A 14222-nucleotide genomic window follows, 5' to 3' on the forward strand; every position below is an offset into this window, starting at 1 on the left:
TATCTTATCGCATTTTACAGGGTTTTGGGCTAACGGTTGTAGAATCCCGAAAGAAATGAAAGAAAGCTTGAGCTGGTGCAGGGAGAGTAGTAGACGTCGTCCGTCAAAAACTCGGTTACTAGCTCGGTGTTATGTTAAATATCTCAGGTACAATCTTAAGGCACATCTTAGGGCTGCTTTAGAGATTGCGTTGATTACGTGAGCCATGAAAATCGACGGCAGATTATGAAGCAAAGTATATGGACGGTAGATCATTATAAGTGACTGTATCATAAAATAAAAAATAAACGCGCAGTCACGTAATCGTCGCGCCACCATCCATTGTCGGCGCTGTTGGCGCTGTAGTCGGCGCCGTCACGTGATTGGACCGCAGGCCGTGCTGTAGTAGTGCTGGTAGTCGGTGGCTGTCGCATTCACCGTGTCCCACCCCGTCGGCATTTGTACTATCTAACTGCTAAAAGCAGTTTGGAAGGAAGCCTTTCTGTGGGTAAGAAATACCATTTATTTTGTTCCAGGCATAGCGCTTTACCGAATTACGTATTAGTTGACTATCATTGAGATACAACGTAGTAACTGCGCCGGCAACATGGCGCGTCGTGCCGCCTTTGTTCGGCGAAGTATGCCTACGTGGTAGCTTACTAAAGCTCACCTTAAATTTGTTAACTGCTGGACGTATGTACTGTTTGGCTTAAACCCTGCTATTTGATAGCTGAATTGGTGTTGTCCGCTATCGGTACGAGCTCAAAGCGCGCGTGATTTTTTCGGTGTGGAGAAAGCTTGTCCACCATCTTGGGGCGAGTGTCATTGTTCCGCACGGCCCGCACATTCTTGTTCCGGCGCACATATCGATTTCTATCTCGAGGTTGCGCTGAAATTGCGCATTTAGGTCCCGAGCGCCGAGTAGCCGCTGAGTGAGCTTTGTTCTCGCATAATAACTTGTGGGTTTGGTATCGAGCGTATCTGGTTCTCGCACGTTTTCATGAAACGCGCTTGAGTGCAACGTAATCATAAAACAGAACTCGTGGCAGTAGGGCTGTGCGCTCTGCCGGCGGCAGCTGTTCGGGACTAACGCATTGTGCTTTCACTTTTATTCCAGGTTCGTGCAACAAGTGACGCAATGGTGAGCCTTGTTTCCATGTGTGCATATTCTTCCGATTGTCGTAGGTCGCCACGGAAGCACGTCTATCTTTTTTTTTTTTTTTTTTTTTTTTTTTTGAGGGCGGTTTAATGGTATGCTTGTGTGGTGAGATTAACCCTTGCAACATTCCATTACGAAGCAGCGGCAGGGAAGGTAATGCTGTGGTTCAGCTCTCCCTAATTTAATAAAAAGCTTATTCGCACTTTTAATTAGAATTTGGAATTTTTTGATACCCCGGAAGAACACCGAATATTACGGAAGCAGCGTGAGCGGCGCATCGATAAACGCGTTTGCGGATCTGCCGAAAGACGCATTTCCTGCTCGCGTTAAAAGGATTCGCGTGAGTAAACGCAGTTTTCGTCCAGTGGCTCAGCCAAAAGCTCGTGGTATATTGTGGCGGCCTTCTTTCCTGTTGCATGTGCGCGCCAAATATGAATGCGCTTTCGAGCGGTGCATGGCTCAGGCGTTTTTGGCCACGGCGATCGTACTTACGTTATGTTCGGAACACGGGTGGCCGATATCAATCCGCTTAAACACTTATTCCTCCTTGCAACATTATGATTGAACATAAAGCACACCACTGCTGTAAAGAAATGTAGTGGCAGTTTGCTTTCTCAGAAACCTAGCCAATATGTACACACTCCGGTATGCATCATTCCTGTGTTGCTTGATCAAATTGGAGCAGTAATTTTACTTGGACACTGCATATTCTTTCCTAAGGTCACTTGTGTTTAGGGTGAGAATGGGTAGTACTGGAGCAGTTGCGGTCCCGACGAGGACCATGTCTCCTTGTCTAATTCCTTATTTGACTGCGTTTAATCATGTTTGTGAACTTCATGCACCCAGCGTTCTTAGTACATTAAATTATTTCTTGCATGAGCTTGCTCGCCACACTTGTACTTGTTTCATCTAGAGTACCTTTTCTAAGTAATCCCAGCTATCTAGCTTTTATGATCCCTAGACGCCTGCTGACACTATTCTATAGCTTGTTTTATTACCTTGTTTGGATTTCTACATGTGCTTGATGCTTCACTGGGAGACAATTCCGTTGTGCCTTTTTCAGCCGAAGCTGTACGTGGGCAGCCTGCCTGAGGGGTGCGATGTGGCTTCTCTCGAGGCCCTGTTTGCGAAGTATGGCAAGGTGGAGGAGTGCGACATTGTCAAGAACTATGCCTTTGTGCACATGAACTCCGAGGAAGAGTCCAAGGTGGCCATTGATGCACTACACAACTCCGAGTTCATGGGTGGCAAGATCACTGTCGAGGTAAGGCTATGCATCTCGCTGCAGGCTTGTTCTCAAAAGGAAATTGCTTAAAATGTGCAGGCCGCTAGAACCAAAAAAATGTTTTCATTCTTAGATTCAACTATACTTTTTTTTTAAGCTTGATTTTGTTGCTGTGCGTTTCTCTTCTTTCAGTGTGACTTGACATTTCCATGTTTTTTTGCAGGCATCTCACAGTAAGGTGCGACCGAAGCCAGGCATGGGTGGTCGCGGCCAGTGCTACCGTTGTGGCCGCCAAGGTCACTGGTCCAAGGAATGCCCACGAAACCCGTAAGTGCTGGCTTATTGCTACTGCTCTTCAGTGCTGAGCCTGCTGATGCATTCATTGGCATTTCATTCTGTAGCCATTCTGGGTGTGCGTAGTCTTCGAAATGGCATTTAGCACATTGTATTACAACATTGCCTAGGGGGAAGTATGGTGCCTTTGTGTGTGTCTAAGGAAATAAATGGTTCAGCTTTGTCTTCACTCTGGCTTGGCCTCCAAGTCTTGGTTTCAGTTGTAGGTTATTCTCTCATCAGAACAAAAGCAATGTAAACTGGTGCACCCTTAGAGCATCACTTCTCTTTTCTCAAAATATAGCAAGCTGCTGGTGGTAATGTTCACATTTGATACACCTGCACAAACTGTACACTGGTTGCCATGTCCAAGAAAGATGCTAATACCCTCTTGCTGGGTTTCCATGCATGCAGCAGCACTGCATGCATCATGCTATATTCTAAGTGTAAGAACTGCTGTGTGCACAAGGTTACAACTTGTCTCTGTTGGGCAAGCTACTTTGAATGTTTACAGCAGAGCCTTGATCGTAGTTTGCTAATCGCTGGCAAAGTTATCTTTAATTAGATGCATGTCTACCTAAGACTTCTGGTTTGTTACAGAATTTACAGAATACAGGCAAACACCAGACACATACGCAGCAGTATTGGTGGTGCCATCTTGTGACTCATCTAAAGCAAAGACCATGATTGCGACAACTGTTCTACCTAGCTGACAGGGCAGATGTGTTGGTTGGCAGCAGCTACCCTTAGCATTTAGCGAATTATCTTCTCCTCTTCTACAAGAGCACCGAGTGTAACAGTTTCTAATGTTAGAAAGCATTGCAACATTTTTGTGCAATCACTTTCACTCGACTGCACCGGACACATTGAAGTGTAAGGTTAATTGTGTTCTGCCACTGTGCAAAGGTAATGGGCTGGGCAAGGTGCCAGAGATGCTGTATGACTATACACAGGCATGTCCGGTGCCCCACGAAAGCGATTGCCCAGCCACGGCCGCTGTATGAAAAACAGGTGCGGCCTGCCGCGTCGGGCGCGTTGCAATGGGAGCGAATGTGACAGCCGTAGTTGCATTGTCGGCCGCTTGGCTGGGCCGAACGGCGCTAGTCATCGGCGATGGAACGCGCCGTCGGCTGGCACGCGCGACGGCGTTCCAAGCGCGTTCCTGAAGCATTTGCTATGCCAGACAACAGCCCCCGACGTGTGGCGCCGCGGCGGATCACACCGTTTTCGATGCACGCGGCAGGCCGCACCTTTTTTTTATCCAGCGGCCGTGGCCCAGCAATGTCGCCCCAGCGCTACTTTGTCTGTTATTTTTCGTGCTTGCCAAATGGCTGTCACTTGTTCGAAGTAAGATTGATGCACCAATTGCAGGAACGCCCGCTTTGGCTCTGCGATGCCGATGATGCCACCTGGTGGCGGCCCGTTGGCACGCTACCCTGGTGTTGGAGGCCCCGAGCGGCTGGGCTACGGCTCTGGTGGCCCCGACCGGTTCCTGGACCGGGGTGGGGCCTACAGTGACAGGGGCTTTGGGGCTGCGCCCGGCTATGGCGACCGTATGCGACCCTATCCTGATCCATATGAGCGCCGGGCTGCTCCGCCACCGCCCCCGTCAGCTGCTCGCGACGACTTCTACTACTACCGCCGGCCATATGAAGACTTTGGGTGAGCATCTCCTTCGCCTTCATGTTGCAAAAACATTTAAAGCAATAACTGTAACAGAAAAGGCAACAAGACAATGCTGTGCTGGGATAATCTAGTTTAAGGGGACACCCTGCTTTGACAAACGTTTTTCTTTCTCAGTCTATTTTGATCAGACTTGTGGAGTTGATGTGTTTCTATCTGCTAATTTAAAATATACATTGTTTTCTTACATAATAAATATATCCAGAAATTTAAGAAATTCATAACATGGTTAGAGGTGGGCTATTTACTAAACTATATATGGTGTAATATATGTCGACATATAAAAATTACCTTGAGTAATCGGAGTATGCAGTGATACAATTATGGAATGCTCTGATTGGAACCAAAATTAAAGCATGTCCAAACTTTTTAAAGTCTGGACTCGTAGTAACACCCAGGACAAATTATTACTATTTGTTTATATTATATGCCGACTGCAATCTCTTCGTCTACCTTTCTGACATGCAAATAATTATTGTGATAGAATTGGTAGAACCAGAGATATTTTAACTCCAAACCAATACAATGACACCACCAGAAATGCCGTTTTGAGAAAATGAGTAAGAACATTCCACAATCAGTTTCTGATAACACAAGCTAAATCAGTCGAGGATGATGATACAGGGATCCAATCTGGAGCAATGTGATGCATAAAGGTATCTGAGCCAATTTTCGTCTCCAAAAAGCAGGGTCTCTCCTTAAAGATGATTCTTCGTAATGTTCAGCCTGAATGTTCATCGTAATGTTCAGCCAGTTTTTTGTTCAGTTAATGGTCGTTTTCGGTATGAACTGGCAGTTTCTGAGAAACCTGTACAAGTTTCCTTTGTTTCACTGTAGCTGAAACTGGTGTTCATAAAAGTGAATACATATGTTGGTCTCCTAATTCTATTGCCAAGTTTGAGTGTGCTTTTGACATGCACAATTGGTAGACTACATGCACTCTATCCGAGATGTGTTGCGCATTTTATAAACTGTATGTGAGCTTTGTGTCGCAGGTGCTTACTGTGCGACAGCGATGTGGTATGATCATAATTTTGCTTGCGTTCATGTGGGCATTGCAGTTAACATTTGTAGGCAAATAGCTAGCTTAAGAACGGCAGTTAAGTGGCACGAAGAGCGTGACGTGAACTGCACTATGCCAAGCTTTATGGTTGTCAGCTACGAATTCTCCGAGACTGCGCCATCTCAGAAGCGACACTAATGAATTTAGTGATTAGTAGAGCTGTTTGATAGCGGCTAAGACCAGATAATGGCAGCCAGGCGTGTGATTTTTGATTACGGTGTTTTCGCATGACACCTTGGACAATCCCCGGCAGCTGCATCACATGATAGTGACATGCCCTTATGTCGGAGTTTGTCAGACAAGAAGCTGGGGGATGGTTTTTTGGCCATTTTGAGGCTCCATAATCTAAGCCCAGTGAGAACAGTGCATGGTGGTTGTTTTTATGTCGGTAGTGTCATGTTGCGGGTTTTATAGCATTTGCCATAGTCGTTTCTACACCTTTGTCATGAAATTAGCTGTGAAATATCTTCACTCGTTTTTCAATATCTTAAACAAGTTTACTGCCACTGCTACAGCAATTGTATTCTTTGTGTTTGGTGACAATCAATGCTCTTTGAGCTCCAATTGACAAGAGCCATTGAATACTGAGCTTAACTTCTCAAATGTATCCTCTTAATGTCATCAACATGCATTGTCACATTGTGAACAGCTCTGTTCATGTTCTTATAGAGTAGCCAATTGTGTGTGTCACACACAGAATAGTGGTACAGAGTTGACAAAGCAGGAATAGAGCTTCAAAAATCCAGCAACAGTAGCAGCAGTGTTGCACATAATGAGAGTTGAGGTCCATTGCAACTGATGTGGGGAATGCCTCCCTTTCAGGAGCAGCTACTATGGCTCTCAGGATGGTCCTAGCCAGAGCTATGGCAACGGCTACAGGTGAGTTTCTCTTGTGAACTCTTGTGCACGGAACCACATATTGAGCTTTTTTTGTCAGTAATTGGTGGCGGCTTAGTCCTACCCATAGTCGGGCGTGCTGCATGTGCTGCGGCTGGAGAAGGGGTTGGGAAAGACTGTGCGGCCACTGTTCAGTGCATGCATTGAGAAACAGGAGATGTGGCTCGCTCCGGACTGCTGGCAGTGCTGTGTTTTTTTCTCTACCCCGTGTCCGGGTGCTTGCGTGCGCCCGGCTAACGCGCGGCTGCGTGCCCTCTCTCTTCTCCAGTTATTCGACCGAGCGGACGGGGTACCCCAGCGCGTCGCGTACCCCCGCGTTCTAATGAGAGCGCGCGCGCGCGTCTCTGCACGAGCGGACTCGGGGGCAGTCTTCCGGACGCGCTTCACGGACTGGCGGAGGTCGCGTCGTGGCTAGCCGGACTTTGTGCGTGTTCCGCCGCCGTGCTCTGCAGCAAGAGGCTCTCGCGACATAGCACACATCTCACTCCTGTGAAGTTTTTTGCTTCTTCCTGCTTCCCCTCTCATCACCAAAAAAAAAAAAGCCTCATTGATGTCATTGAAAAGTGTGTACATGCTATTTTTTTTTTCTTTGAGAAACACCCCGTCATGTGAGTAGCAGACATTTCTTTTCATCACTGTCTAAGTAGAGCTGTTTCTTTCATACTGACTGTGAATAAAGGATGCGGTGTGTCGCAGGCGTGCACCCTGTGTTATGAAGTGGCGTGTCGCATTTCTCTTTGAGATCTTATTCAGCGGGCTCTGTACGGGCTAGATGAGGCACCACATCCTGTGTGCAGGGCCTGTTACTCGGCTACGAAAAGGGGTTGGGTCGTGCTGTTAGCACAAACGTAGTGCATGTGGCCCTAGGAGTGAGTGGTTGCGGCTTTTGGCACCCATGTTACCGGCCGAGATGACTTCCCTAGGGCCGTGTTGGGTAGCTGGCTCCGTTGACAGGCTCGTGCGCGCACCGACCGGAGTGTGTCAATCGCGCACCATCCGCGAGGGGCCACAGCCTTTCCTTGTTGAGCCAGAGCCTGGTTTGGCGCTGGGCGGGGTCTCTCTTTCCCCTCACAGGTTCTGGCTGGCGGCTCGCAGCGAGTGGACAGGCCCGCAGGACTTGTCTGCTAAGGTGGTGGTGGTGGTGCTCTGGTATGTGTTGCACGTGCCTTCTCTTGCAGGTCTGCCCGCCAGTATCCCGCAGCAGCGGACGGTCGTCGTCCGAGTGTGCGTTAATAAAAGCCGTTCACGTCAGTCTGTCTTGAGTGTGTTGACCGTGGTGCAGTGCTCGTCTGCGCTCGCCTCCCGATGCCGCGTACGATCGTAAGTTGGGCGTTCCTTGCAACCGCCTTTTGCCTTATTGACCGCTCGCCGTAACACCCGTGCACTGTTCGCGCTTCGCTGTGTTATCCGAGTGGTGGTTGTGCACACAATGTTACACTGGCCGAACAGTGTTTCGCTGTAGCTTGCGGAAGCGGCACATCCTAAGCTACTGCGTTAGCGAACGTGAGGCTTGGTCTTGTAGCTAAGGTCGAAATGTATGCACGAGTCTAGGATGTTTAGGAATTTTGTGCGTGGCAGAGGTGCGGTTGTGGCCCGAGCTCGTGCGCTGTAACCTCAAGCCAGCAACGCAACTCTACCTATGAGGTAGACGCCGGCGCAGCATGCAGGAATACTCGTACTAAGTATAAAGTAACGGTCGCAGCCAGTGACGGCAATTTTGGTGTATGGCATGAATACCCACTGCGGGGGATTGGCCAAGATTTGGGTGGAATTGGGCAACCATTGTTCATACTAAAATTCGTGAAGGTAACGAGAAAATGGACAAAACCTATTAAGAATTCTAGAAAATCTATTTGAAGCACTTATAAATTCCATTTTTTCTTGCGTACTTCGTTTTCTTTTCGCGCATTCATAGTCTGCGCACGTTTATTTTTCTAGATCCTCCCGCCCTAACGAGTTGTGGGTGCACTCGAGTTTTTTTTTAAGGCATAATTCTTGATATGTATATGTGTATTGCGTGTGCTGCGAGGCCTGTGTTGTGTATGAATTGGAGCAGTGTTTTGTGGAATCTGTTATGTATCCAGCGGTCATAGCTGGTTGTCACACTAGCGGAGGCCGGCCTGCAGTAGGAGACGCGAGCGTTCCGATTGTAAACCAGTAAATGTCCATATTAGATCGTATGCATCTGCTTCCATCACAGGGACGGAGCAGTATGGACACGTAGCACCCAGTGGTAAATGCGACCAGTTCCACCTTGAGATCACAGCCGGTGTAAGGGCCACCCCGGCCCGAAGCCTCCTAAGCACAACTTCCTCCGCCCTATTAAGGTGAAGGGGGAGGGAGCAGACACACGGGGGGATGAGCGCGTGTGTCCAGCCGGAGAAAATTTTTACGGGCTCGGAGTGAGTTAAGGGGTTGAGGTGGGAGGGGTATAGACGGAAGGTCTGGATTAGGAGGGCAATGTGCCTGCTGGTCAGCAGCAATAGTTCGCTGCATGGCCTTGAATCCAGTGTACCTTGACGCAAGTAGCTGTTTTTCTCTTCATAGTGTGTATTGTCTCGCAGATAACCATCGCCTTGTCAACCTTCTTCAGTTCCTAAATAGCCGCTAAAGAATCAGTGAAGGTATCTTGTTGTTTGATGGTAGGCAGCTTAGATGTCGCATCTTGCACAGCGTCGTGGATGCGCTGGCTTCCGTAGATAAATAGCGCTGGTGGCCCCTGATGAAAGAATGCGTAGTACTAAGGAATTATGTCCTCCCGCCGTCTGGGAGAATAGCAGCATCAGTATAGACTTTGCAGGTGTTAGCGCATGACGCATCGATGATATTGTGGTCGTCAATAATACCTGTTGTATCGCAGCGTCGTAACTTCGTTGGCTTATTAGTTGTGATGCTGGTGAATTCCCAGGGAGGCATTGGATAGGGCTGATTGTCAATCCGAGAGCCGCGTTGAAAATGAGCATGCAACGCAGCGACAGCCGGAACAAGTTGCTTTCTTTTTTTTATTTCACGTTGCAAAATTAGCTCTGCAATGGTGTTGAGCTGGGCATGTTCCTGTAAGGTTGGTATCGGAGTGATGCGTGGTAGTGCTGTGATTGTGCGCATAGCATCGCGATTAATCGTCTCTAACTGCCAAAGTTAGCCTTTGAAATTGTGCCCGATATAAAATTCATGGCTGCAAGACTGCGCGTACCAGCCGTCGAGCTACGTCAGTACGAGCTCCAGCTGCTTTTGCTGCAAAGGTGAAGTGTTTTTGTCGAAGTCTCTCGGATTTTACGGAGCCAGTGTGCACCACTGCCGGACTGGTGAATATCGAGACCCAGTATGCGGACCTCGGAAACCTCGGGGATTGTCACCGCGCCGAGTTTAAATGTAAAGGGGTGCTGCGTGATTTTTGTGCGTCCTTTCTTGTTCGCCACCACAACATAGCTTGATTTTTGGGCGGAAATGTCCAACCCTGCTTTCCGAGCGTAATTGTGCAGAACATCAAGGGCTTCTTGAAGCTGTTGAGTTTGTCGAGATACATCTTCATGCACGGACCACAAAGTGACGTCATCCGCATAGATTAAAAACTTCGTCTGGAATCTGGTGTAGTTGCCAGGCTAGAGGCATTAGAGCAACGTTGAAAAGGAGCTCAAACCGAACCTTGTGGGACTCCTCTGTTCGATGTGAAAGATCCTTGCCTTCCATCTACTGGATGGATGGAAAAACTTTATTAAGCGAGCGAGTTTGGACCCTTCAAGGGCCCAGGGCCACCGCACAGCCCTCGCATTACGCGCATGTGTCCAGGCCACGTAGGGCCATAGCACTGGCACCCCGGTTCACGCAGCGAAGTTGGGTGTCCAGGACCTGCGACGCAAGGAGGGCCTCCCATGTTCCGATGGCGGGCTGTCCCTGCGGGGGAGGATCGGCACTAATCGCAAATGTGCGATTCTGAAGAAATGAGTAGATAAATCTTATGACCCGCGGTGGAAGTCCCAGGTCGGTGAGGTTGGCAATAATGATTTCATGGTCTATATTGTCATAAGCTTTCGTTATGTCTGTTGCTACTACCGTGCGCACAGTGTAACTGTGGTGAAATCTGTAAAACATCGTCTGATAAGATAGAAAGACCGTCTTCAGTTCCCAAGTAAGAACGGAAGCCAATTTGAGCAAGGTGATATTTATCATGGCGTTCAAGCCACCAGGAAACACGTGTGGCCAGCATCTTTTCAGCGAGCTTGCAGATATATATAGTTGAAGTTGGGCGTAAAGACTGCAGGTTATTTGGAGACTTTCCTGGTTTCGGAATCGGGACAACAATTGAATGCTTCCAGTCAGGTGGAACGTTTCCAGTCTCCCATACTTTATTAATAGCCTGGAGAAGTGCGTCGAGAGCTGCTCCTTCCATGTTCTTGAAAACCTCGTAAGGAATACCATCGGGTCCAGGTGTTGTTCGTTTCTTCGAAGTTTCAATCGCCGCTATTAGTTCGGCCATGCTGAAAGGGCTGGATATTTCGGATTCATCAGACTCGTCGATTTCGGGGCAGTTTATAGGTGACGCGTGATCGTACTTCGGGAAAAACGCTCTAGCAGCGTGTTCTGCAAATTCATGTGGCGAACTTTGCATTGCTAATCTAACGCTCGCTGCAGGGTCAGGTTGCTTATGACCGCGTTCCATTGACTGAAACGTACGCCTAAGTGCTCTGTTTCCAATGCCCGATCCAAGATTCTCGCACCACTCATACCATCGTCGTCGAGAAAGCTGCTTTTCGTGCCGACGCGCCTTCGCCGCTATATGGTTAGCACGTGCACGGCTACCTGGTACATCAGGATTCCTCGACGCATACACTTCTGCATGACGTCGCTTTGCCCAAAGTTGCAAAAGAGCGAAGTCTGGTTGAGGTTGTTCCTCGTCAACTGTGGTTATAGTGGTGTTACTCCGGAGCAGTTCTTGCAAAGCGGGAAGAATTTCCGAGGGCTCTGAGGGTACTTTATCAATCGATGATTCCCGAAACTTATCCCAATGCGTGACTGTTACTCGTCATCGAATTTTCTTTATGCACGTTCTACGCAAACCAATCATTATTGGCATATGATCACTGCCCCAGGTGTCTGGTTCCACCCGCCACTGCGGCATTCCAGGGCCCAACCACCACGTGAAGTCTGGAGCGTGTGTTCTAGATACTGCGGGTACAGCACAGGTAGCCACAGCGTGAAGGTTCAACAGTGTAAAAGTGGCATCGCTCATGACGTTTTTAACTTGACATCCTCTTCGGGAGTTGTACCCCCATTCTGTATGTGGAGCATTAAAGTCTCCACCCACAAGAATAGGAATTCCCGGGTACGTAGACCGTAGATGGGTTATCCACCCCAAGTTCAAACGTGTGCGCTGTGGTCTGGCGTAGAATGACACTAGAATGACAGGAGTCTTCACTGGTCGTGCCAGGACCCCGACAACTTCTTGATTGACACTATACATCATGGCCCCAGATCAATCACTGTGTGAGCAATATGCGATGTTACATACACTGCAGCTTTTCCGGGATCTGAAGCCATTGTAGTAGCACGTCTATTTCTAATAGATGGGTTATGATACCCATTAAAATTGGACAGGAAGCACAGCTTATTATGCTCTTGAATATGCAGTGCCCATACATGTAGCTTATTATATTGAAGCTTGGTTTTAATTTCTCCTAATTTGGAGATTAGGCCCCGACAATTACACTGTAGAATTCCATCCTGTGACAGCTGCTGCAGAGAATTAGCCATGATGCAGGCAATCCTGAATGAGCAACGTTAGTTGAGCAAGTTGATCTAAAACTGCTGTCCAAACAGCTTGGTTGACCTGTTGTGCCGGACGGGATCCAGACTTAACAGTGGCATTCGCACTGGTTGATGCTGTCCAAACAGCTTGGTTGACATGTTGTGCCGGACGGGATCCAGGCGTAACAGTGGCATTCGCACTGGTTGATGCGTTACGTGTTGGTCCTGTTTTCTGACGCCGCAGAATTACCAATTCTTTATGTTTGCGTAGTCGCTTAATCTCTCTCGCCAGTGCGTCTATCCGAGCGTCAATGTCATCATGGTCATCATCCGACTGATACAGAGGTTCCGGTAATTTCTGTTTCTTTGTCTGCGACTGCTTGCCACGTTTAAGAGCAGAAGAATACAGTTGTGTTTCTGGGGCTTCTGCTTCTTCTGCCATGAGCATCCCTGGCTCTTCTGCAAGAACCTCATAACGATTGTGAGTTGTTACTATACTCGTTTTTGGTATAGCCTTTCGTATCCGTGCTGTGGCCTTCTGTTTAGTCGGACAACTTGTGCTTGTCATATCGTGTTCATCAGATTTACATAAGCCACATCGATATCGTGGTTGGCCTTCTGGTGTGAGCTTTTCGGGGTCAATAGTACGCTGTGGGCAAAAAGCCTGCATGTGTCCACGTTGAAAGCAGCGGTAGCAGAACATCGCCCGAGGGAGGTAGGGTTTAGGTCGCAATATACAACCATAGTAGTAAAACCGTTCTGGAATACATTGGGGGCCCTGTACCGTCACTAAGCAAGTGCGGCTTTTGCCCATGAATCTAGCTGCGAGCACCCTGTGTGTCGTGGACGTCAATTCACGACATATTATCTCGGGGGTGTCTTCCGGGTCAATGCCATAAACAACACACCTCTGTATATTAGGGCCTGATGCAAAGTAGCACTGCACAGGTAGGTGCTGATCTTCTGACAGTGGGATAGATGTTAAAGTGCACATTTTCTGCACATCACTGAGAGATGCCAAGTGCACAGTGATCGAGTTGGTAGATTTATATGCTGAGAACCCTTTGTATCCAGTGGTTTCAAGAGATTGGTCGATGACCCTTTGGACATATTTTGTGGCTACTGAAGTTATGTCGTAGCATGAAAGGGGACGTATATGAACACGATAGGATTCAGAAGGGGTAGGCGTAGGGTAAGACTGAGAGGTAGCGGGCGTAGGGGAGGGCGTGGAGGAATTGTCTGGGGTGGCCCTTACCTTTTTTGCCGGTTGCTCCGATGCGATGGCGTCTTGTTGAAGCACGTTAACTGGGGGACCTCGCTTGGCTGCATTCGTCGAACCGCCAGAGGGCTGAACGTCCATAGGGTCACCAGTTTCTGCGCTGGTCGCCGCACGAACTTTTCATGTTTTGATCATACAGGTCCGTACTACACCGTCTTGGCCAGGATAAACTACTCGTTCAAGGGGTCAAATACATTATGAAATGTCAGGTGACGAGAACTGCCATCTACTTTAAGTCACTGCTGTCACCCGATGGGTAGCGATGCAATGAGCGCTGTTCGAGGAGGTACTCATTTCTCCATCGTAACGATAGGTAGTCAAGCAGTTTTTAACGATGCGCCGTTTCATACGCCGAGCTGTGTGTTCCTGGAGCCGCAATCGAAGACCGACAATAGACTGGGCATATTGCCGAAGGTTCCATCGCGTCGGTATACGTGTAGGTGAAAGTATTCAGGTAGCTCTTTCCACAGACACTTGAGGGAGCGGAGGGCGCTCCTGGCACAATGAATTTGCACTAGACGCGATGTTTGGCTAGGAAGGATGCAAAATAAAGGCGAGATTTTCATAACATCCCATATGTATCTTAGGTTCCGTGATGTTGGCTTCTGTTCAGAGCCCGCCCGTCAATTTGGGGGGGGGGGGGGGGGGTGTATTTAGTAAGAGTCCACCTAACTTCGGCTGTAGTCCAGCTTCACGAGCGCGAAGGAGACTGGCTGGCACCGTCGTGCTCGTGGAGCTGGGGCCAATGGCGACAGCCGAAGTGGACAGTCCACTAGGTGGACTCTTACAAAATTACCCCCCCCCCCCCAACCTGCTGTACTGCTCGGGTGGTGGTGGTGCAGGTGAGTAGCAAAATGTA

General features: G+C 48.5%; 1 protein-coding gene across 4 annotated transcripts; it reads left to right on the forward strand.

Moving 5' to 3' along the window:
* The first annotated feature begins 347 nt into the window (after nucleotides 1-347).
* On the forward strand, nucleotides 348-7678 carry LOC119457605 (RNA-binding protein 4B). 4 transcript variants are annotated; one of them, XM_037719227.2, is made up of 7 exons: nucleotides 348-483; nucleotides 1097-1120; nucleotides 2202-2402; nucleotides 2587-2690; nucleotides 4068-4358; nucleotides 6265-6321; nucleotides 7414-7678. In XM_037719227.2, exons 2-7 carry the CDS (start codon nucleotides 1118-1120, stop codon nucleotides 7661-7663), a joined length of 906 nt encoding a protein of 301 aa, XP_037575155.1. In that variant the 5' UTR covers nucleotides 348-483; nucleotides 1097-1117; the 3' UTR covers nucleotides 7664-7678. The 4 variants fall into 4 exon arrangements, with proteins under 4 accessions (XP_037575155.1, XP_037575149.1, XP_049526234.1 ...); XM_037719221.2 differs by having other exon boundaries at nucleotides 350-487; XM_049670277.1 differs by having other exon boundaries at nucleotides 353-487; nucleotides 7518-7590.
* The last annotated feature ends 6544 nt before the right edge of the window (nucleotides 7679-14222 follow it).

The sequence above is a fragment of the Dermacentor silvarum genome, chromosome 7 (assembly GCF_013339745.2).
Source record: "Dermacentor silvarum isolate Dsil-2018 chromosome 7, BIME_Dsil_1.4, whole genome shotgun sequence".
Taxonomy (NCBI): Eukaryota; Metazoa; Arthropoda; class Arachnida; order Ixodida; family Ixodidae; genus Dermacentor; species Dermacentor silvarum.

What these genes read in the sequence shown, in the direction of transcription:
- LOC119457605 (XM_037719227.2), top strand. An exon ending in GTGGCAAGATCACTGTCGAG is followed by an intron (nt 2,403 to 2,586) that starts GTAAGGCTATGC and finishes GTTTTTTTGCAG; the next exon opens with GCATCTCACAGTAAGGTGCG. An exon ending in CGGCCATATGAAGACTTTGG is followed by an intron (nt 4,359 to 6,264) that starts GTGAGCATCTCC and finishes CCTCCCTTTCAG; the next exon opens with GAGCAGCTACTATGGCTCTC.